General features: G+C 38.5%; 2 protein-coding genes across 3 annotated transcripts in view; both read right to left on the reverse strand.

Annotated features, from left to right (window-relative positions):
* The window catches only part of LOC107552581 (transient receptor potential cation channel subfamily V member 1-like), a 15,949-nt gene extending 7,319 nt beyond the window's left edge, over positions 1-8,630 (reverse strand). The window contains exons 1-8 of the mRNA XM_016234490.1: positions 8,127-8,630; positions 3,534-3,757; positions 3,289-3,446; positions 2,693-2,845; positions 2,371-2,508; positions 1,911-2,209; positions 1,117-1,287; positions 806-979 (exon numbers count right to left, since the gene is read on the reverse strand). Of these exons, the coding sequence (XP_016089976.1) occupies positions 806-979; positions 1,117-1,287; positions 1,911-2,209; positions 2,371-2,508; positions 2,693-2,845; positions 3,289-3,446; positions 3,534-3,721 (1,281 nt within the window). The 5' untranslated portion in view covers positions 3,722-3,757; positions 8,127-8,630. The remainder of the gene's footprint in view (positions 1-805; positions 980-1,116; positions 1,288-1,910; positions 2,210-2,370; positions 2,509-2,692; positions 2,846-3,288; positions 3,447-3,533; positions 3,758-8,126) is intronic.
* Positions 8,631-12,368: 3,738 nt separating this feature from the next.
* Positions 12,369-24,014, reverse strand: LOC107552580 (transient receptor potential cation channel subfamily V member 1-like). Of its 2 annotated transcripts, none has more exons than XM_016234489.1 (16): positions 23,613-24,014; positions 21,314-21,509; positions 21,069-21,226; positions 20,461-20,613; positions 20,143-20,280; positions 17,328-17,626; positions 16,689-16,859; positions 16,362-16,535; positions 15,999-16,103; positions 15,844-15,914; positions 14,949-15,114; positions 14,695-14,761; positions 13,716-14,071; positions 13,442-13,563; positions 12,735-12,838; positions 12,369-12,658 (listed from the first exon to the last, which is right to left on the reverse strand). In XM_016234489.1, the coding sequence occupies exons 2-16, from the start codon at positions 21,499-21,501 to the stop codon at positions 12,546-12,548; spliced, it is 2,385 nt and encodes a 794-aa protein (XP_016089975.1). In that variant the 5' UTR covers positions 21,502-21,509; positions 23,613-24,014; the 3' UTR covers positions 12,369-12,545. The 2 variants fall into 2 exon arrangements, with proteins under 2 accessions (XP_016089975.1, XP_016089974.1); XM_016234488.1 differs by having other exon boundaries at positions 21,314-21,537; positions 23,613-24,013.
* Positions 24,015-24,295: the final 281 nt, after the last annotated feature.

A 24,295-nucleotide genomic window follows, 5' to 3' on the forward strand; every position in this document is an offset into this window, starting at 1 on the left:
GAAACCCCAAAAGGGCGTTTAAAACTTGGGGGGGGGGGGGGTCTCACCTCAACCACCACCAGTGTGCAGCATCCACTTGGATGATGACCAATGAAGAGGTAACAATGACTGTCAAGCTTTGGGGTGTTGATCCCCTCCATCTACGTTTTGATTATCATTCTGAATCCAATTAATAGTCTTTTTTCAGCTTTTTGTTCAAAATGTTGTTCGTTTCTTTATTTTTTTATTTATAAAACTTACCCATAGTGTTTATAAAAAAAGAATACATGAAGCTAGAATAAAATGTTTTTGTTTACAAGCAGATACCCTGTTCTTTTGATGTTTTGTATGTTCAGATATTCATATAACAAAATATATACAAATTAATACCTAAATAGGGACATAGTGTAAAGTATGATGTAAAATTCACTTAAAGAAAACTTACGAGTATACTTGCAGTATAAAACTACTAAACTAGTAGTTTACTGAGACTATACTTCAATGCTACAAGTATTTAATTTGTAAACTATCAGTATACCTATAAGTTCACTTTTAGTATAGTTACAGTACAAACTATAAACATAAGATGTAAACTAGTTGTGTACTCAAAGTTTACTACTGTTATACTTAAAGTATACTTTTATATACTAGAAAGTGGGCCAATTTAGTCCCAAGGAGTATTGAAATAGTACACTTACAAGTATACTACTAGTACACTGATATTTGTATATTTACTACGTGAAGTATACTTAAAACATACTTGAACTTTACTTAAGTATACTTAAAATAAACTTGAAGTATACTTCTTTTGGGTAAGGGTACCTACTTGGCTGTTGTTAAAGTCCTTCCCTGCTTCGCGGTGATAAGCTACTGCAGTGAAGATGAAAAGGTAGATAACATAAACGATAAAGTTGAACAAGAACATCCGTTTCGCAAATCTCTCCCACTTCTCTTCAATTAGTTGGTTAAATGGTTCAATATGGAGCATCTCGAGGCGATTCTGAAATCAGATCACATAACATGTTGCTATCAACTGTTTTCAAATGAAACATTTAGCTTCAATGGAGTAGTAAAGTCTAATAATACATTTTAGATTCTAGAATGAATTAGTATCACATTAGTAGCATGTCATCTCACAGGAATCTCACTGCCATAAACGATTATCTCCAGCGCAGAGTTCTTGTCGTAGGTGTCGAGAGAGGCGAGGTCATACAGAGACGAGCACACTGGACCGTAGGCCCACTCCGTGATCTTCCGTGACAGATGTCGGCGCCCCTTAAACTCCCGCTGCACGATGTGCTTTAACAGCTAGTTGACAAATGACAATGAAATCTGAAGGCACTTTACAAAATATACTAATTACAAATGATTGACAAACGTTCCGTTTAGTCCCTTGTCTTTGGCAATGCACTGATTTTAGTAATCAGATGACGGTCACTGTACACTACATGACTTATGAAAAATTGTACACTGTTAAGGTGGCACAGTAGTGCTTCTGAAGTAATGTGTGTGTCTTTATACAGACTCTTTTAAAGCTGCTCAGAGGTGGCAGAAATGCAGCGATTACAACTGTATACCTTAATACTAGGAGCTGATGTGGGTCTTAGCTGGCATAATTTAGTCAGGCTTTTATGCAACATTGTGTCTTAACACTGAATTTTGAGCAGGCACAGAGAAGCCTTAACTCAGCTGTGTAAAGATGCCCTATGATGAATCAGTGTGGTGTTTGATTTAATGCCATGTGCTGAAGGGAAATAACATCACATGAGGACTAATCATACACAAAATCAGGAACATCCAAAAACAGAAAACAGAACTGACACTTAAGAAATACACACTGCTTCAAACGAATCACTGCTATTTTGCAAAACATGAATTGTTTGGACATTCAACAATCAGTAAACACCAGAAAAATTAAGGTTTAGGCCTACCCCCAGTTTTCCTGTTTTGGCGGCTAGTGTGAGTGGGGTGAGTCCTTCATTATTTTCAATATCCTCCAGCTTGATCTTGGGGTGAAGGTGGTCAGTTTTGAATAAGATGTGGTCATACATGGCGATGACAAACTCTGTGTTTTCAGGACTGTTATCAGCTATGGACACTAATGCGTGAAGCACTGTGTTTCCATGAGAGTCCTTCTCCCTGACATCCACCGCCTGGTAAGGGTTGTTCATAAGGAAGTCCACAATGTCTGGCTGATTAGTGCAAGCGGCCAGTGACAAGGGCAGCTCACCTGTGCACAAAATTTGTAAACTGCAGGTAAGCCCAGGACGCCACAAAAATGGGTAAGTAACATTAAGTAGATTTTGAAAATGACTTGCATTTAAAATGCAGCATTTCTACTGTATAAATTATATCAATATTGCAAAAGTTTAACCATACCCTTAGACCTACCAAAATAGAAGCATGTTTCTTGATTGGGCTGAAAGAATTTCCCACAGGCTTTTGCATGGACATCAGCCCCTTTTTTAACCAGCATCTGTACAAATTTTGCACTTCTCCGTTCAGTTGCAACATGTAGTGCTGTCTGACCTGTCTCAAAGAGATCAGTCGATAACATTGTAAAATGGGTAGGTTGGACAACCTGTTAAATATGATCAATATTGTTGATTTATAAAAAAAGAAAGGACTAATATAAGGTTTTAGCTCATATATATACTTCTGATAATAATTGCGCTAATAAAAACATTATGTAATATGAAGCTATGGCTTTGACCTTTGTAGAAACTGTCTGTGTAAGCAGCATTGACAAAATGTTTTAAATCTCCCAGTTTCTCTGCAATTTCCAGCAGATGTTCAATAGTGTCATTCTCGCCTTCCCTCAAATTTAAAAGTGCTTTCAGCAGGGCTGTCTTTCCATTGGACTTATCTAAAGATGATATAAAAACAGAGGTTTCATTATTTAATAAATATCTGTCATTAATTCACAGTACTCTTCTGTGTATTCTTTGTACACTATACCAATCAAAAGTTTGGGGTCAGTAAGATGTTTTTTTTCAAATAAATCAATACTTTTATTCAGCAAGAACACATTAAATTGATCAAAAGTCACAGTTTTCACAATTTGCACAGTGAGCACTAAATAAGCATATTAGAATTAGAAAATTCAGCTTTGCCATCACAGGAATAAATTAAATTTTAAAATAGAAGTTTTTTATTGAATTTTAAATTGTAATGTTTCACAATATTACTGTTTTTACTGTATTTTTGATCAAATAAATGCAGCCTTGGTGAACATAGCAGACTTCTTTCAAAAATCTTACCAACCCCAAACATTTAAACGGTAGTGTATTTGTTGTTGAATACAATTACATTGAGAGTCGGTGAGCCGTTTCATGTTTTTGTGCAGGTACTGATGTAAACCCTGCAGTTTAGACACATCGCCACTGGACACGGCATCAAACAGCCTCTTGAGGGTAAACCTCTCACTGTCCTGCTGAGCTGGTTCCTCTTTTACTTTTCTGATTCCCCTGTGTGCAGAATGTATCTGATAAAGAAAGGATTTCTCAAATTGTGTTAATCATACACACCAGTGTGATTTAATGAGGCCGGCTTACCTGTCAAAGTGTAGGTTCAATTTAATTGTGTGTGCAGGCTCATCGGTCTCATCCAGGTAATTAGAATCCATGGGCCTCTTGTCCTTTGAGGCACCTTTCTTCATCTGTTTGGCCTTTTCCCTTTGCTCCTGTGTCAGGTCATCTTTCTCCAGGAAGAATGTGGGGCTGCTGTCTCTTGATTTACTCATAGTGATGTCTTCTTAGTCATACAGCAGAAATTAAAGCTGTAGTGATATCATTCACAGATACAGGACATTAGGATTCTATTTCAGACCATTTCAGATAAGCTCTAGGAAATGTGAGCCTGACCACAACTGCCGATTTTACATTTATAAGCAAATGGGACATTCTTACACTAACTAGCTTTAAAATGAGGAATTGTGCTTAGTGATAATTACTAATGTTTCTAACTTTGTGACCAGTCAAATTGATTTTTGATATAATGTAGAATAAGAGCTGCTTTTGTAAGAGTAGAAGCTGCTTGATTGTTATAATGGATCATCACATTTCAACATTCTAGTTTTAAACACCACTAAAAGAGGAAGGGGTCATAAATTATCCAAATGGAAACTCTTTGACAGTTTGTCACGTTACCCTGCTGCGGGAAGAACGTAGGAGACAGGGAGTAGCATTCACAGTCTTTAATGACAAAAACACGGGATAATCCACAATAGGAGCTGGGCAAACACACGTAGAAACAAGTAGACCTGACAAACACAAGCTGAACAGACTAGGACTTTTAAACACAGGGCAATCAGGGGAACACAGGTGATATCAATGGAACATAATCAAACTAGACGAGGACAGGAACATGACCAAATAAGGAAACACAGGAAGGACTACGGGGGCAAAACAGGTCCAAAAGTCTGACATTTCACCCCCTCCCCGAAGGTGCGTCCTCACACCATAACAACAACAAAAGAGGGAGGCATAGGTGGGAGCTTGGGAGGAGGCTCAGGAGGAGGACGGACACCCGGGAGGGGGCCGGCAGACAGAGACCAGGGAGGCGACAAAGGAGGGAGGAGACAGGAGGGGCTTGGACCAGGATGAGCCCAGCTGGACCCAGGCCACAGCCATAATGTCGACCCACAGTGGAGCCGACGGAGGGAGGAGCCATGGAGGAGAAACGGCCACTGACTCCAGGGGGCCGACCAACGGCGGCAGAGCAGGTAGCGGAGGAGCCTGAGGTGGAGATGGAAAGCCAAAGAGCCAGGGGGATGCCAAGGATCCGGGGGGCCAGGGTGGTGTCGAGGGCTCGGCGACCAAGGCGGAGATCTGCGGCGGAGCCAGAGTGACTGAGGACCAAGGTGGAGCTGGCGGGAGGAAGGAGCCCAATTGAGCCGGTGGGACGTAGCAACGAGGTGCAGCCGGAGGAGCGGAGTCCTGAGTCGATGGCGGGTCGACGCCCGACCAAGGCGGAGCTGGAGGGACGAGGAAGCCCGGTGGAGCTGGTGGATCGATGGGTGACAGTGGAGGCGAGAGAGCTAGGGGCCGAGGCGGAGTCCAGGCCTCGGAGGCTGGAGGCGGAGGTGAGGGATTCTCCAGCCATGGCGACGCTGGAGGATGGCAGACCCGCGGAGCTCGCACTGTAATGATGGTGGGCTGAGGGCGAGCAGAGGGGCTGCCAGACGACAGCGGTGGAGGAAGCAGGAGCGGGTGGGAGGGCGGGCATTTGTGAGTCTCCGGCATTCAGGGCTAAACTCTGGTTTGGGAGCCCCCTCTAGGCTGAACACGGGAACAGGATGGCGCTCTGGAGGAGCAGACACTTGAGGGCGCTTTCGAGGAGTGGGCACTGGAGGGCGCTCTGGACTGGATTCGGGGACTGGAGCCCTCTCCTCTTCGGTGGGGCACATTCGCCGCGCCATACTCAGCTCACCCTCAGCCGCGGTGCAGGGGGCGGAGCTCCTCTCCGTGCTCACACCGTCCGTGGCTTTCTCCCTTGTGGCGGACATTGTCGCCAGCTCTCGCACCTGGTCTGACGGGTTCGGCTCTATCTCCTGGGCGATCCTCCGCTCAGTCGCTCGGCTTTGCGCTGGCTCATTGATCGCGGCGGGATTAGGCTCTCCGTCATCGGTGGGCTCAGGCTGATGCGCCGCACCGCGGGCAGATGGGGGTCGGGAGTGGATCTGTGTCTCGCCAGTATCCACTCCACAAAGACAGCGAAGTCCTCTCGACAGCACTCTGCATGCGATTTTTAGACTCGCATCATAGAACGCACAGAGTGCGTCTTCCGGGTAGCTGGTGGTGTTTGCTAAGAGCAGGAACAGTCTCGTGTGGTCCTCGAGAAATCGCTCCCCCTGCTCCAGCAGGAGGAGGAGGTACTCTGGGCAAAGAAGGGCATCCATAGAAGAAACACAATGGAAACAAAAACACTGAGAGATAAACAAGAAAACAAATGGAGGAGAAAACACGGAGGTAACTGTTTTTGGGTCTGGTCTTCTGTCACGTTACGCTGCTGCGGGTAGAACGTAGGAGACACGGCGTAGCATTCACAGTCTTTAATGACGAAAACATGGGATAACTCACAATAGGAGCTGGGCAAACACACGTAGAAACAAGTAGACCTGACAAACACAAGCTGAACAGACTAGGACTTTTAAACACAGGGCAATCAGGGGAACACAGGTGACATCAATGGATCATAATCAAACTAGCCGAGGACAGGAACATGACCAAATAAGGAAACACAGGAAGGACTACAGGTCCAAAAGTCTGACACAGTTGAAGTTGAACGAAAGGCAGAACTACCTCTACTGTTATATATGGCTTACGTTTATGTGTATCTCATTGCTAGAACTCTTCATAAAAACAGCTAGAATAATTATGGAGATGTGATGATATGCAGTTTTGATCATAAGACCACATAGGCCTATATAAACCATCTAATTGATATGTGGTTATCTTTGATACACAATAAATCCATTAGCAAAAACACGGATTCATTTACATGCCAAAAAAGGTTTTCAAAGATACAGAAGAAAGAGAAACAAACAAAAAAGTAAACAGTTTCAGTTTATATGTGCAAGTAGAGATGGTGCAGATAGTTGCAGACTCTAATAGACCCTTGCTAACTGAATTATTGATAACTCTTCATGCTGTTACATGCTATATGATCCCATCCAGGGAATATATGGAAATACATTTCAGGCAAAATGCAGTATCCGATGCATTTGGATGTTCTGTACTGTAGAATATTATAACTTAGCCTAAATGGCTTTATACACAATTACATTCTCTAAATGGCAGTGAGAGGAAATAGTAATCCTGCATTAAGAAACTACATTACACTGTCTTTGGGTAATCGTGTAGTGTAAGGTCAAAAATGGATAAATGTCCATAGAAACAATTAGTTACTAACACTCAGCTCTGTTTTGACAGGGTTCTATCTTGAGACATTTTACCATGCATCTCTCACAAAGCTGGTTTTGTATTTAAAAGACAGTTCTTTTTTAAATCAATCAATTTAGATTTTAATATTATAAGCTAATGTGACATTTTAATACCAGATAACATCACTAATTATGCTATATATCATTTCAGTGATAGTCCTTTCTGCTGAGACCATTTAAATTACACTTTGTTTATAAAATAATTCTATTAACAGCTAGCGCTGTGAGAATAAGAGCTAATGGATCATCTTAATGTGCCTTTTTGGTTCAAACACCAGTTAAAAGAGGAAGGGGTCAAAAACAATTCAGATGGAAACTCTGTGACAGTAAGTCAGGAAATACAAAATTAGTTTCGCTAGTTATATATATGATTTGAACATTTGAGCATATTTGTATCACACATTAAATAAGAACTCAAATGGCTGAAATCATTAGGGAAATGTAATTATGTGTAATAATAATATGTAGTCATGAGAGCATCCAGTCACATTTCCTCATTTAAGGCACAGACTGTAAACAATAGACAACCACAATAGACATGGAACATTATTCAGATTTGTCATAACAAGGATTAATGTTTAATGTGCATTTCAAAGTAAGTAAAGGGTGTCAAGGATGCTAGAGATATTTTTAAATCATGAAGAGAATTGAGCATATTCGATGCGTATGTGAAAGCAGACTCCTCGATGGGTGAGGCAGCACAGATTGTTAAAGAGTCTAACAGATATTTGATGGACAAATTATATGAGTTAATGTTGTTTTACGCTAGATGATGACCTAATGTGCAATTGCAAGATGCTGGATAGTCTTACTTAGTAAAATATTATGACATGGCCTCTCCATAAATGGGTTCAGATAATATTACAGCGGAAACTGTACATTACACAGACACCATCTTTAGATCATCTCACTTATTACATTATGAGATTTAGCACTTACACAGCATGTTTTGGGTTGAGCAAAAACAGTCACGAATGTTATTGTCAGTTTTAAGAAGCCAAACATTAAAACTGATCTGCAACAAAATGGACTGAAGTAGATCACAAAAACATCAACAAATTAAATAAACCAAAGGCATTTGGCAGCAAAAACCAACTTTACAGGTTTTAATATGATTTACTACACTAGCAAAATCTGAATTTTTTTAAATATTGCCCTAAATTATTTAATACGAAAGAGTAAAGTATGAAACATTTGTACTCACCAATTAATTTCTGTTTTTGTAGTATCCAGTATCGATGAGCTTGATTCCTTGAGCACAATAACTTGCTCTCTCTCTCAGTGTAAGAGAGGAAGATAGGACAAGATGTTTTGAGTTTGCTGAGAGCCTTACAGAAAGGCGGGTTGTATTGATTCTTTGAGTATGTTGTTACGTATGTTTTGCCATGTCCACGCCTGGTTGTTGCTCATTTATAATCATCCATATATACAATGCAGTAGAAGTCATCAAGCTCCTTCTTAAGATGCTTCATTCTCATCTAGCAACACTATATTCTACTACATATCTTAACTATCCAAATGATAAATTATTCATGTGCTGGAATGCATTTAATATCGAATAAGTCCTGAGCAGCACATGTCTGGTTTGAAGCAGCATTCCGGTCACCTACACTTATCTGTTGAGACTGTTCTGTTGAGCAATTTCACTTTCTTAGCGTGCAGAGTTTCCTGTATGACACTAGAGGACTGTGGCAGAGTAAAGCGATTTTGGTGCATAGATTACGTGAACAAAATAAAACCTTAGCATGCAGTCGATTCGCATGAAATGTGATGATAAATATATTCCAACTGTTTATTAACATTTAAAAATGCCACTGAACATTGTAAACAATATTTTGTCATTTCAAGGCTTTGTCCAGCCATTTAATGGAATTCAGAAATATTCTTTAAAAAATACATATTGTTTTGTATTTTACAACACAATGCACTCAAGTTACATAATGAACAACAGATAAATTTGACCCATGTTAGTCAAAAATAATGATTTTTTTAATTGATGAATGATACAGTATTAAAATATTTTTTAAATGAAATACACTTAATTACAAAGTGTGATTATAAATTTTAATACAAAAAATAGCTCTACCAGCATTGTAGGTCATCATACCTTACCATGGTAGGTCAGATGTCTCAGAGACAAACATGATCATAAGTGTTGTATTTTGGAGTTTTGGCAACTCCAACAGCTGAGTCAACATCTTTCCGTAGACTACATGAAATGTAAACACTCTCTCTGCTTCCTGTTGCAGAACTGTGTTACATGACAGAGCGCTGCCACTGCCAATAATACACCTCACTCCAGCGGCCTGCAGGCTCTGAGAGGACATAATAAGAGTAATTGTTTCTGTAAAAATGCGATATAGTTTAAAGGGTTTTCTGTCTTGCATTTTATCTCTCAAAATTATGGATGTCATTAAAAATGTGGAAATTAGCAGAAATAAGTCAATGCAACCTCTTATTCACATAAGGTTTATATTTTTATGTAGGCCTATGTAATTGTAGACCTACATAATTCACATTTTAAAACTGTATTGCATAGGCCTACATGTTGCTGCCATAATAATGACCCATTTCAAATGTGCTTTTCTTCTTTTTGCTCTTAACAGCTCCCACTTGCCTTGGTAGAGCAGTTATGAATTATTGTTCTTGTAAATACTTTCCAGCATTCCAGTATTTTTTCTTTTGAGTGCAACAGTTACCATACTGTGTTTAGCACCAACCCCCTCCTTTTTTAATTTGTTGAGACAGCCTTAGCAAGCTCATTCACTTCGCTACCATTGAGGTTAAATTAACGTGTGAATTATGAAGAAATATAACGACCGTAACAGCCAATAAAGTTTGTTAGAACTTTAAGTGATATTTATTACTGCACTTTAGTAGTGTAACAAAACACATATGTAGCCTACAGATTTCTTGTTCGAAACCACATAAGCTCACCAGGACACCACTACCACCTCATCCATTTGCAGCAATGAGGTCGGAGAAATAGATGAGTCCAATTCATTAGCAGCTTCCGATTAGATCTGCGCAGCGCTTATAATTTAATCAGAATCAGAGAAGCAGATGATTGGAAGACGGTTTTCTCACCACACGAGGGCACTATGAATACTTGGTTATGCCTAATGGCCTGCTGTGTTCCAATCCTTTATTAATGAGATCTTCTGTGACATTCTAAATCATTATCATTGCCTACATTGTGGACATTTTGATCTACCGGTGAGACCAAGACCAGTGAGCAACACATCCCTCATGTAAGAACTGTCCTGTCTCGATTACTGACTAACCATTTGTATGTCAAGGCAGAGAAATGTGAATTCCATGTCTCAAGCACAACCTTCCTGGGCTATAAGATCAGAGGGAGCCATCCCCTGAGTACTGCCTACTGCTGGTTCCTCTTGGTCACATTTGATTTAAAATATTTCGAAATTTCACAATTTTTTGTTGATTTACCAGATTCTTTCACACACAAGTCTGCTTATTATTTCACACAGCCAGTATATAGCTTAAAATGAAGCGGTCAGCATATCTTTGACTCTGGCCATGGGTTTAAACATCCAGAATACACAGTTCTGCTTTACAGTTTTGCAGTCCATTGAATTTTATTCAGAATGTATTTGTATATCACTTGACAATATAAATCATTCACAACAACTTTACAAGGCTTATACATCCATTAAGGAAAAAGCTGTGAATGCATATGAATGGAAGTCAATGGAACAAAAAGTCTAGTGACCACAGCTTAACTCCCTTGGTCTGGAGAACCATCTTAAGTGCCTGCAGTGGATGACTGGGTGTGGGATAGCGCTCGTGAGGCTGCAGAGGGCAGTCAGAGCTCAGAGAATCAAGGCTGACCTTGATAAGGGAGGCGTACTCATTCAAACTCACTCACCTGAGATCTGCGGTTATGGAAGCTCAACCCACGATATGTAGGACCATTTTGTATCTTATGACAAATAAATCCAGGAACCTACAAACTAGAGCTTTCTGCTCATTACCGTATCTCTCCTTCTTTTCATGTTTCCCTGCATCCGCCTCCACTATTGAGGAGAGGGAACTCTCTCCACAACTTGAGATTGATGGACCTCTAGCCTATCTGGTGAAGGATATCTTGGATTCCAGGTGTCATGGGGGCCAGTTGCAATACCTGGTGGACTGGGAGGGCTAAGATCTAGATGAGATCATAGGACTGCCAAGGACATCTTAGACCCATCTTTGATTCAGGATTTCCACCAGGCACATCCCAATCAACCTGCACCCCCAGACCAAGGGGACAGCCACAAAGAGGGATAGGATGGAGGTTTCTGTAACATCTGCGACCTCCATCCGTTCCTCCAACCACCAGAGGGAGCCATCCCCTGAGTACTGCCTACTGCTGGTTCCTCTTGGTCACATTTGATTTAAAATATTTCAAAATTTCACAATTTTTTGTTGATTTACCAGATTCTTTCACACACAAGTCTGCTTATTATTTCACACAGCCAGTATATAGCTTAAAATGAAGCGGTCAGCATATCTTTGACACTGGCCATGGGTTTAAACATCCAGAATACACAATTCTGCTTTACAGTTTTGCAGTCCATTGAATTTTATTCAGAATGTATTTGTATATCACTTGACAATATAAATCATTCACAACAACTTTACAAGGCTTATACATCCATTAAGGAAAAAGCTGTGTATGCATATGAATGGAAGTCAATGGAACAAAAAGTCTAGTGACCACAGCTTAACTATATTGAGTAAAACAACAATCATATCGAGTCTATATTGCCCTCGATGAAACAAAAAGCTATTCGAATTTTGCACGCTTGTACATTCCTTAATGTATGCCTGTAATGTTTATGTCTAATAATGTCTCCCCCCTAGCATTTGAAACATTTTGTATTGTAATTGTATTGACTGTGTGATATTCTGTTCTATCAAAAAAATAAAAATCTAGTGTGGATGTAAATTTTAGTTATACATAAGAGCACAGCAGGACATTTACAATCTAGGGTCACAGAATTTCAGCTCTGCAGTGAAGTATTAGCCAGAGGACATGACCCATCTATGATCTGCTGTTAAGCACAGTGGATTAATCGTGTCTGCAACTTAACTGCATCATCCTGTGATGCTTGTCAGATGTAGGCCTACTGTAGGTCTTTGTTATGCCACATCAATCACAAGCAGAACCATGCGAAACCACAATCCTGCTATATAGAAACATTTGAATGACTGAAGAGACATGGAATGAAATGATTTTTGAGTGTTGGAAAATAGGTAGGCTACTTGGGTAGGCCTACCTTTATGTTCCCTTTTAAGGGTTGATGTATTGAATAAATAATTAAACACAAATTTTAATATGGATATTTCCAAATATGTAAATCATATAAGTTTTGTTTTATCACAATTTAATAAACATTGGGGTTATGTATATTATTTTATATAAATACTTTCTTAACAACACATACATTCGTTTTAAAAATGTATATGATGCATAACAGGAATGACCATTGAGGTGTATTTGTTCTTTATATGAACCACAGTCAAGTTTTAACCAGACATAATATGTAATTATTCCTACACCAGTTGGAATGAAAGGGAACTGCAAAATAATTGCAATAGATTACGGATTATAAAAGCATCAGATGGAGCTAGAGGTCTCAGCTAGAGGACTCAGCTCCTGTACATCTCTGCGTTGTTGTCTCTGTGTCCAACGTTTACTGAACGTTTGCAGGAGTCCACGCTGGCTGGGCTCTGTAACCAATACACATGATATGATGTAGGATTAAAAAAAACAGACACACACACACCTTTATTTAACATCGACTACCTCTCTGAAGTTCAGTTGGGGAAGATACAGGCAGGCATTTTCCAGGGTCCTCGGTAATTACACCCAGGTTTCTGTTCCATTGGTTCCAGTTGACTTCCTCCACACTGAAAGAAAGAAGACACATGCTTCAATTATTGCTCATTGGTTTCACTTACTGTGTTTGAAAGTAAATGTATTTACTTTGGGCATACATAAAATGTATTGCCCATTTACAGATGGGAGACAAATGCAAACTTCAGATCTTGTGGTTTCGGGTGGAAGTCACCAGGGTCACCTGAAGCACCAGCGTTGATCAGGCTCCTGCCCCCCGCCTAGGTCCTTCTCTTGCCCAGAACGCAGCTTTATCTTCAGACATTGGGGAAGAATCCACTCCATGTCCAAGGTGGTGATTGCACGCTGTGAATAACAATCATATTTATTGCCTGATTGAACAACTAAAATTGCAAACCATTACATATGTTACGCAAACAGTTGCCCATTGTATCATTTCAAGTGATTACAGGAAAACAAGCCAAAATGAAATAGGAGTAACGAGGGTATTTTTAAAATGTAAGGAGTAGAAAGTACAGATAATTGTGTTAAAATGTAAGGAGTAGAAGTAAAAAGTTGGCTGAAAAAGAATTACTCCAGTAAAGTATAGATACCCAAAATTTCTACTTAAGTAAGGTAACGAAGTATTTGTACTTCGTTACTTGACACCTCTGCACCTGAAGCACCAGCGTTGATCAGGCTCCTGCCCCCCGCCTAGGTCCTTCTCTTGCCCAGAACGCAGCTTTATCTTCAGACATTGGGGAAGAATCCACTCCATGTCCAAGGTGGTGATTGCACGCTGTGAATAACAATCATATTTATTGCCTGATTGAACAACTAAAATTGAAAACCATTACATATGTTACGCAAACAGTTGCCCATTGTATCATTTCAAGTGATTACAATGTAAGTTCAGACACAAGACAGCTTTAACGTTGCCTTTGATTTCACCTGTAGTTTCCAGATGCTGGCGCTCTCTACGGACATCTCCTCCACTCTTTGATTCATCAGAGCGATCAGCATGTTCAGCATCAAAATGTAAGTCATCACTATATACAGAATTAGCAGCACATAGAAGACCTCTGTATATTGATATTGATCGGTGAATTCTAGATCTCCCATGCCAATCGTAAACTTGAACATCTCCAGAGTGGTGAAGTAGATGCTCTTGAATGAGTTCTTCTTACAATGTTCATCAGAACTGTCCTGCTTAGTTTGTCCTTCAGAACTGTCATTACATTGTTTTTCAGAAATGTTTGTTCTTTGATCTTTGTTGATAGGCTCCTCATCAAGCAGAGTCACCACGGCTGTTGAGTAAGAAACAAATCATTAACACACACTATCACTCAAACATTTGGGGTCTGTACGATTTCTTAAATGTTTTTGACAGAAGTCTCTTATGCTCACCAAGGCTGCATTTATTTGGTCAAATCAGTAAAACAGTAATATTGTGTTTCTATGTTTACATATTTTAAAATGTAATGTATTCCTGTGATGTAAAGCTGAATTTTCAGCAACCATTACTCCAGTCTTCAGTGTCACATGATCCTTCAGAAATATTCTAATATAGGCTACTGATTTATTACATTTATTATTATGATCAATGTTGAAAATAGTTGTGCTACTTAATATTTTTGTGGAAGCCGTGATATTTTTTCAGGATTCTTTGAAAAATAGAAAGTTCAAAAGAACAGCATTTATTTGAAATATAATGTTTTGTAACTATGTAAGAGTCTTTACTATCAATTTTAATCAACTGAATGAATACTTGCTGAATACAAGTATTACTTTCTTTCAAAAAATCAAAAAATCTACTGACCCCATACTTTTGAACAGTTGTGTAATTGGGAAGTGTTTGTTGTGTTGTGATAAATATGAAATGAATTGTAATAAAAGAGTCAATGACATTTATAAATGCATGCAAGGGTACCTGTAGAGAACCCAATGAGGAAGACCATGTACACGACAAGGAATCGACGAATTTCCCCAAGAACCATCTGACAACAATTAAAGAGAGTGAGAGTGTGTCGTACAAACATGAAGTAAAAAAGCCTGAACTGTGAAGACTAGTCTACACTACAATGAGGCATTAAATGTGTTGCATAGCATCTTTCCACAGCGCTACACAAACCACACTTTACTAACGCTCTAAGATGATGGATAAGAAAAACAATTATCCCTCACCTTTTGTATCATGACACTGTAGATTCCCATATTTTTGGACCCTCTGGAGAAGTAGAGTAGATTTACCCAGCTCAAAGCAAGACACAAAACTAGCCAGGCCACATATTGGTCCTGACCCAAGCAGTACAGTAGCGCACAGACCAGGAAGAGCACGGCCTGCAGAAAACTAATGCAACAAAATGCAAGAATAAACAATGTATGCATTTAATGACTACTGTTTCTGTAGGAATAATTAGTCTGAGTAGTGCAATTTAACTGTGCGTTGTGCATATACAGTGATTTCAAAAACTTAAAGGGTTAGTTCACCCAAAAATGCAAATTAGCTTGTGTTTTACTCACCCTCAAGCCATCCTAGGTGTATATGACTTTCTTCTTTCAGACGAATCCAGTCGGAGGTATATTAAGAAATTGTCCTGGCTATTCCAAGCTCTATCATTGCAGTCAGCGGGGGTTTCAGTTGAGCAGTCCACAAGTCGTCAAATAAAGCGCGTGCATCCATAATAAAACGTGCTTCACACGGCTCCGGGGGCGAATAAAGGCCTTCTGTAGCGAATCCATGTGTTTTTGTAAGAAAAATATCCATTATGGATATTTTGGATATTATGGATGCGCACGCTTTATTTGACGACTTGTGGACTGTTCAACTGCAACACCCGCTGACTGTAATGATAGAGCTTGGAAGAGCCAGGACAATTTTTAATATAACTCCGACTGGATTCGTCTGAAAGAAGAAAGTCATATAAACCTAGGATGCTTCGAGGGTAAGTAAAACACAAGCCAATTTTCATTTTTGGGTGAACTAACCCTTTAACTGACAAAGAATGTAATTTCAAGCATATTAATCTGTATTAGGAAATTATTAAGTCAAATTAAACAAGAGAGTCAAAGGACTCACAAAAGCTGATCAGTGTATCCATCTATGAACAGGGACTGAAATCCTGGACGCTTTCTACACAAATCTATCAACTTAAAAGAAAAGAGAATTCATTAATTTCTTTAGAAAACAATGTACATGAAAATTACATATGAATTAGTTTTAAACGAACATACCCCTCTAATAAAGAAGTAAAGTGCTCCAATGGTACTTATGATATGTCCTGTCAGAAGCAAGTAGTCTTGGCTATTATTTTTATAATGAAATGGGGGCTTTAACGACTGAAAAGAAAAGAGTGGGGATGAGGCATAACATTCAATAGTGAAGCATTTACAGTAAGCATGCATAAAGTATAGTTTAAATCAGACATTGAACTGGAATTAGTTGCAAGTATGCATATATACCAGAAAAGTTGTTTTTATTTTCTCAATAACATGTAGGCAGAAATATTTGTGTCTAGCATGAAATGTGATGTAAAGCCAAACCCCTGCCCATCTCACACCTTTTTTGTAGTCCCCATCTTTGGGCTGTATACCTACTTGGCTGTTGTTAAAGTCCTTCCCTGCTTCGCGGTGATAAGCTACTGCAGTGAAGATGAAAAGGTAGATAACATAAACGATAAAGTTGAACAAGAACATCCGTTTCGCAAATCTCTCCCACTTCTCTTCAATTAGTCGGTTGAAGGGCTCAATTTTGAGCATCTCAAGGCGATTCTGAAATCAGATCAAATAACCAAGCATGACAGCATTTATCAAAATCCAAAATCCATATCCATTCTTTACAAATTATAATTTTGCTTCAATGAAGAAGTAAAGTCTAATTATTCTAGAATGAATTAGTATCACATTAGTAGCATGTCATCTCACAGGAATCTCACTGCCATAAACGATTATCTCCAGCGCAGAGTTCTTGTCGTAGGTGTCGAGAGAGGCGAGGTCATACAGAGACGAGCACACTGGACCGTAGGCCCACTCCGTGATCTTCCGTGACAGATGTCGGCGCCCCTTAAACTCCCGCTGCACGATGTGCTTTAACAGCTAGTTGACAAATGACAATGAAATCTGTCAAATTACTGTCAAATATGTGTTATTTAGTCACTTGTCTTTGGCAGTACACTCATTTTATTGATCAGCCAAGTCAGTAACAGCACCAGCTAAAATATAGAACTAAAGAAATACAATAAACAAATACATTGTGACAACTATGACTTTAGGTTAAATAAGGTCATGACTATCACTGTAGACTAAATGACTATGAATCATGTAGTGTGGTGTCTGATTTAATGCCATGTGCTGAAGGGAAATAGTATCTCAAATCACATGAGGACTAACCATCTACACAAAATCAGGAACATCCAAAAACAGAACTGACACTTAAGAAATACACACTGCTTCAAACGAATCACTGCTTCAAATAAATACTGGTATTTTGCAAGACATAATGAAGTTGTTTATATTCTTGGACATTAAAAAGTCGGTAGGCACCAGAAAAAAAAGAAGGTTTACCCCCAGTTTTCCTGTTTTGGCGGCTAGTGTGAGTGGGGTGAGTCCTTCATTATTTTCAATATCCTCCAGCTTGATCTTGGGGTGAAGGTGGTCAGTTTTGAATAAGATATGGTCATACATGGCGATGACAAACTCTGTGTTTTTAGGACTGTTATCAGCTATGGACACTAATGCGTGAAGCACTGTGTTTCCATGAGAGTCCTTCTCCCTGACATCCACCGCCTGGTAAGGGTTGTTCATAAGGAAGTCCACAATGTCTGGCTGATTAGTGCAAGCGGCCAGTGACAAGGGCAGCTCACCTGTGCACAAAATTTGTAAACAATGCAGGTAAGGTACCCACAAAAGTGGGTCAGTAACAATGAGAACATTAAGTAGAATTTGAAAAGGGTGTGGATTTAAAATGCTGAATTTCTACTGTATAAATTGTTATCAGAATTATGGGTCATTCCACGAAATCGGTTGAATTACTATAACAACAAATAAAAAACATAATGCCATGTATTCTTTCATCAATATTAAAGTCAACTAAATACTATTTTAGATCAAGGGTAATTAATATGGGCAATTTGAAGGCAAAATACAAAAATCACATTTGCATTTTGTTCCAAGTATAGTTTCATTGCTGAGCAATGATTTCATGTCAGCTCTGTTATCCTCAATAAAAACTTGTTGTAAATAATGGTACATTCCAGCGACATCATCTCTCAACCAGGATTCCAACAGTTAAAACACAAGCAAGTTTCTCTCTCTTCTATGTTCTATTTTTGATGATTTATGAGGTTTGACTGAATGTCAATACTGTTACCATTTTTCAGAGTGTAAATTTAAACAATTATTTAATTTAATATAATCAGTATCTACAAGTAATATCCTTTCAAAATATACAGCCTGTCCTTTTTTGATCTTGACCTATTAGCTAGAAATTATCAAATTAGCTTGAAATCTTCAAACCTGTTACTGTCAGCCATGTTACTTTTCAGAGTAACAGGTTTTGACATGTGGGTAACAGGGATGACATAGATTACGTGTCACCTTAACCACACTGTTTTTAAATGTTATCTGTGTAAAATGCTAACTTTTCTAAGGGTCCCAACTCGCCCCAATCCTGCCATGTTAAATAAAGTCAAACCATTTCAGCAACAAGATCTTGGTCTGGTTTCAGATGATCATAGGAAGATTGAGGCTGCACCCAAAATCACATATATACCTACGATATAACAGGCAAAAAACAGTAATGCAACAAAAGAAGTATGTCCGAATTCACAGTAAAGAGTTGGCAAAAAGTACCCGGATGACCTACTACTTCCGGCATGATTCTGAAGTGTGCATAAGATGGACACTTTTCCATCCCATGAGGCCACGGGAGAGGATTTATGAATGGCAGTGATGTGATGCAACTGATGCTGGTAGGTCACGTGACAATGACAACATGACAAATGTAGATTACATTCATACTATATTGAACACACTCTTTTTGCAGTTGCAAAGTAATTACTTGTTCAAAAAAAGAGAGTATGCGATTTCGGACACAGCCCAAGATCTTGCATAATAATTGAACCAGATCAGTATATTTGAAGACAAACATATGGACACATGATCTAATTACAATACACATAAACATTAGATCTCTTAGAAAAGTAATATGCTTCACTAATACAACTATGCTAAGTGCAAAACAATGTAATTGTAACAATTGAGGCGTCGTGACAACGAAGTGGGGAGCCAATAGCAGGCTTTATTAAAAAGAGCGTAGTCAGGACAGGCAGGGTCAGATACCAGCAAACAATAACATCCAAGGCACAGACAAAAGAGTAATCCAACAAGACAGGCAATGATCAGGGCAGGCAGCAGTCAATCAAAAACAAGGTAACAGTCCAAGGAACAAAACACGAGAAAGGCAAAACTTAGGAACATGGAAACTAGAAAACACAGAAGGGTTAAACATTCAATCACCAGCCATGACAGAGAGTGTGTGTGCTATTCTTATAGGCCTACTAATATGAGACAGCTGTGAACTGATGATGAGATCAGATGAGAGACAGGTGATGCACTTGATGAGTCCGGGCAAAGGATTATGGGAAATGGAGTCCTGAGTGAATGGCAAGGTACAGAATGGAGTGCCCTCTAGTGGAGCTCGTGGGCACTCCAGCTGGAGATCATGACAGTAATGCAATTAGAAAAGATAAAACTTTATAATATTATGTAAACAAATATGTGCCGTGTATGCCGAAGAATGTATGTCCTGTCATCCCTGTTACTCTGGTCAGTCCTGTAACTATGACATTAATCCTGTTGCTGACATTAATTTCTTAAAAATAGTAAAAGTGATATTTGATATGGCCTTCCAGATTTTTTTTTTTCATTGTAACTTCAACTATATTTTATTTTGGTCAAAGCCTTTTTTTAAATATCACTCTTGTAAAAATAGGGTGTTCTATCTGAATGACAAATATAAGATAGAATTTTTTTTAAACAATCCTGGTGAAAAGAGAGACTAAAATACTCCTCATATATGTGAAAACTGTTACACAGTTCTAATGAAAAGTATATAGTAAGGATTGTGTCTGTAACAGGGATGACAAAAACGGCAAAATATGAGGTAGAAAAAAGTCATAAAATAAAAAATTATATAGCCTGATATATACAATACAATTTATTGTCTTTTGTCCACAAGCTGTCCTCATTTAATGGGTTTTTACAAAATGTTGATTAAACTTATTTTATATTTTTATTTTTCCCAGGTGAAAAGGCACCGATTTCGTGGAATGACCTTTATAGTAGTCTTGCAAAAGTTTAACCATACCCTTAGACCTACCAAAATAAAAGCACGTTTTTTGATTGGGCTGAAAGAATTTCCCACAGGCCTTAGCATGGACGTCAGCCCCTTTTTTAACCAGCATCTGTACAAATTTTGCACTTCTCCGTTCAGTTGCCACATGGAGTGCTGTCTGACCTGTCTCAAAGAGATCAGTCGATAACATAAAAAAATGGATGGGTTGGACATGTTAAATAGGATCAATATTCTGTTCATTTATAAAAAAAAATAAATGACTAATGTTGGCTAATATAAAACTAGATCTAATAATAATTGCACTAATAAAAACATTATGTAATATGAAGCTATGGCTCTGACCTTTGTAGAAACTGTCTGTGTAAGCAGCATTGACAAAATGTTTTAAATCTCCCAGTTTCTCTGCAATTTCCAGCAGATGTTCAATAGTGTCATTCTCGCCTTCCCTCAAATTTAAAAGTGCTTTCAGCAGGGCTGTCTTTCCATTGGACTTATCTAAAGATGATATAAAAACAGAGGTTTCATTATTTAATAAATATCTGTCATGAATTCACAGTACTCTTTAAACTTCAAAAGTTTGGGGTCAGTAAGATTTATTTACCAAAGAAATAAATACATTTATTCAGAAAGGACCCATTAAATTGATCAAAAGTCATGATTTTCATAAGTTTGCACGGTGAGCACTAAATAAGCATATTACAATGATTTGTGAAGGATCACGTGACACTGAAGACTGGAGTGATGAAAAATTCAGATCTGCCATCACAAGAATAAATTACATTTTAAAATATATGTTATTTTAAATTGTAATAATATTTCACAGTATTACTGTTTTTACTGTATTTTTGATCAAATAAATGCAGCCTTGGTGAACATAGCAGACTTCTTTCAAAAATCTTACCAACCCCAAACATTTAAACGGTAGTGTATTTGTTGTTGAATACAATTACATTGAGAGTCGGTGAGCCGTTTCATGTTTTTGTGCAGGTACTGATGTAAACCCTGCAGTTTAGACACATCGCCACTGGACACGGCATCAAACAGCCTCTTGAGGGTAAACCTCTCACTGTCCTGCTGAGCTGGTTCCTCTTTTACTTTTCTGATTCCCCTGTGTGCAGAATGTATCTGATAAAGAAAGGATTTCTCAAATTGTGTTAATCATACACACCAGTGTGATTTAATGAGGCCGGCTTACCTGTCAAAGTGTAGGTTCAATTTAATTGTGTGTGCAGGCTCATCGGTCTCATCCAGGTAATTAGAATCCATGGGCCTCTTGTCCTTTGAGGCACCTTTCTTCATCTGTTTGGCCTTTTCCCTTTGCTCCTGTGTCAGGTCATCTTTCTCCAGGAAGAATGTGGGGCTGCTGTCTCTTGATTTACTCATAGTGATGTCTTCTTAGTCATACAGCAGAAATTAAAGCTGTAGTGATATCATTCACAGATACAGGACATTAGGATTCTATTTCAGACCATTTCAGATAAGCTCTAGGAAATGTGAGCCTGACCACAACTGCCGATTTTACATTTATAACAAATGGGACGGTCTTACACTAATTCGCTTTAAAATGCGGAATTGTGCTCAATGATAATTCACTTAATGTTTCTTCCTTTGTGACCACCAGTCAAACTGATTTTTGATATAATGTAGAATAAGAGCTGCTTTTGCCAGAGTAGAAGCGGCTTGATTGTTATAATGGATCATCATCACATTGTTTAAACACCACTAAAAGAGGAAGGGGTCACAAATGATCCAAATGGAAACTCTGTGACAGTTGAAGGAAATGCAGATTTCTGCAGATGCTATTGTTATATAAGTTTGTGTATCTCATTGCAAGAACAATAAGACAAGAAAAATACAAAATAAAACAACTAGAATACTTAAGGAGATGTGATGATATGCAGTTCCGCCTGTGATTTTGAAAGAGATTAATGTCCAAAGAAACAAGCTACTAACACTCAGCTCTGTTTTGACCCGGTTCCTAAGCAATCTTGTGACATTTTACCCTGCATCTCTCACAAAGCTTGTTTTGTATTTAAAAGACAGTTCTTTTTTAAATCAATCAGTTTCTTTAAAGGGGTCATATGATGCTTTTTTAAAGATCATTATTTGGTGTATTTGGTGTAACAGAATATGTTGACATGCTTTAATGTTCAAAAAACACATTCTTTTTCAAATACTGTACATTATTGTAGGTCCTCTATGCCCCACCTCTCTCAAACGCTTAGTTTTCTACAAAGTCCCTCCTTCCGACAAGCGCAGTCTGCTGATTGGCCAGCTGACCCAGTGCATTGTGATTGGCCGAACACCGCAAGCACTCGTCATAAATGTAACGCCCCTTACCATAATCGCGAGATTCATCTTTCAAAATAAATGTAGACAGAGCCCGAAAGGGGAACACAGTCGCATGACAGACACAGTGATGAAGCTGGTATGTGTTTGCAGTACACAGACAGCTGACTCCACTTTGATGTGACGCTCTCTCGCTCTCTCACAGAGAAAGGAAAACTTGAAATCGCATCATATGACCCCTTTAAAGATGACAAGACCAAAAATTTTGCTTTTATAAGTCAATGTGACATTTTAATAACAGATAACAGCACTAATTATGCTTGGATGCTATTTCAGTGATAGTCCTTTCTGCTGAGACCATTTAAATTACTCTTCATTTATAAAATAATTCTATTAACAGCTAGCGCTGTGAGAATAAGAGCAAATGGATCATCTTAATGTGCCTTTTTAGTTTAAATACCAATTAAAAGAGGAAGGGGTCAAAAACAATTCAGATGGAAACTCTGTGACAGGAAGTCACAGTATCAAAGGAAATACAAAATTAGTTTCACTAGTTGCATATGATTTGAACATTTGATCATATTTGTATCTCACATTAAAAATGACTCAAATTGCTAAAATAATTAGGGAAATGTAATTATGGATTAATGTTTAATGTGCATATCAAAGTAAGTAAAGGGTGTCAAGGATGCTAGAGATATTTTTAAATCATGAAGAGAATTGAGCATATTCGATGCGTATGTGAAAGCAGACTCCTCGATGGGTGAGGCAGCACAGATTGTTAAAGAGTCTAACAGATATTTGATGGACAAATTATATGAGTTAATGTTGTTTTACGCTAGATGATGACCTAATGTGCAATTGCAAGATGCTGGATAGTCTTACTTAGTAAAATATTATGACATGGCCTCTCCATAAATGGGTTCAGATAATATTACAGCGGAAACTGTACATTACACAGACACCATCTTTAGATCATCTCACTTATTACATTATGAGATTTAGCACTTACACAGCATGTTTTGGGTTGAGCAAAATAATAAAATAAAAGGTCAATAAAAGGTTATTGTCAGCTTTAAAAAGACAAACATTAAAACTGATATGCAAAAATATGGACTAAAGTAAACAAATAATAATTTAATGATTTAAATATTGCTGTAAACTGTTTATTATGTAAGAGTAAAGTATGAAACATTTGTACTCACCAATTAATTTCTGTTTTTTAATCTGTTAGATGAAGTATCCAGTATCTATGAGCTCGAGTCCTTGAGCACAATAACTTACTCGCTCTCGCTCTCTCTCTCTCTCTCTCTGTCAGAGAGGAAGATATGTTTTGAGGTTGCCGAGAGCCTTACAGAAAGGCGGGTTGTATTGATTCTTTAAGTTTGTTGTTACGTATGTTTTGCCATGTCCACGCCTGGTTGTAGCTCATTTATAATCATCCATATATACAATGCACTAGAAGTCATCAAGCTCCTTCTTAAGATGCTTCATTGTCATCTAGCAACACTATATTCTACTACATATCTTAACTATCCAAATTATCAATTATTCATGTGCTGGAATGCATTTAATTTTGAATAAGTACCTCTGAGCAGCACATGTTTGGTTTGAAGCAGCATTCAGGTCACCTACACTTATCTGTTGAGCAATATCACTTTCTTAGCGCGCAGGGTTTCCTGTATGACACTGGAGGACTGTGGTAGAGTAAAGCGGTTTTGGTGCATGCATACTGGTTTGGGTGCATAGATTACGTGAACAAAATGAAACAGCATGCAGTCGATTCTTGGTGCACGCGTGGTAAAGAACTTGCTCCTTTGAGGTGAAGCTGGTCTGTACCTCCTTTTCCTCTTTTGAAACAAACAGAAATGTCAGTTACAGCCATGTG

Source organism: Sinocyclocheilus grahami, unplaced genomic scaffold (genome assembly GCF_001515645.1).
Source record: "Sinocyclocheilus grahami isolate Dianchi unplaced genomic scaffold, SAMN03320097.WGS_v1.1 scaffold453.1, whole genome shotgun sequence".
In the NCBI taxonomy this organism is placed as follows: Eukaryota; Metazoa; Chordata; class Actinopteri; order Cypriniformes; family Cyprinidae; genus Sinocyclocheilus; species Sinocyclocheilus grahami.

Excerpts from the sequence above, each read along its gene's own strand:
- LOC107552580 (XM_016234489.1), bottom strand. The coding sequence starts at position 21,501 with ATGAGTAAATCAAGAGACAGCAGCCCCACATTCTTCCTGGAGAAAGAT. Across the intron at positions 20,281-20,460 it reads CACAGACAGTTTCTACAAAG|GTCAGACAGCACTCCATGTG; the intron begins GTCAGAGCCATA and ends TCTTTGAGACAG. Across the intron at positions 14,762-14,948 it reads ACAGTGTCATGATACAAAAG|ATGGTTCTTGGGGAAATTCG; the intron begins GTGAGGGATAAT and ends AATTGTTGTCAG.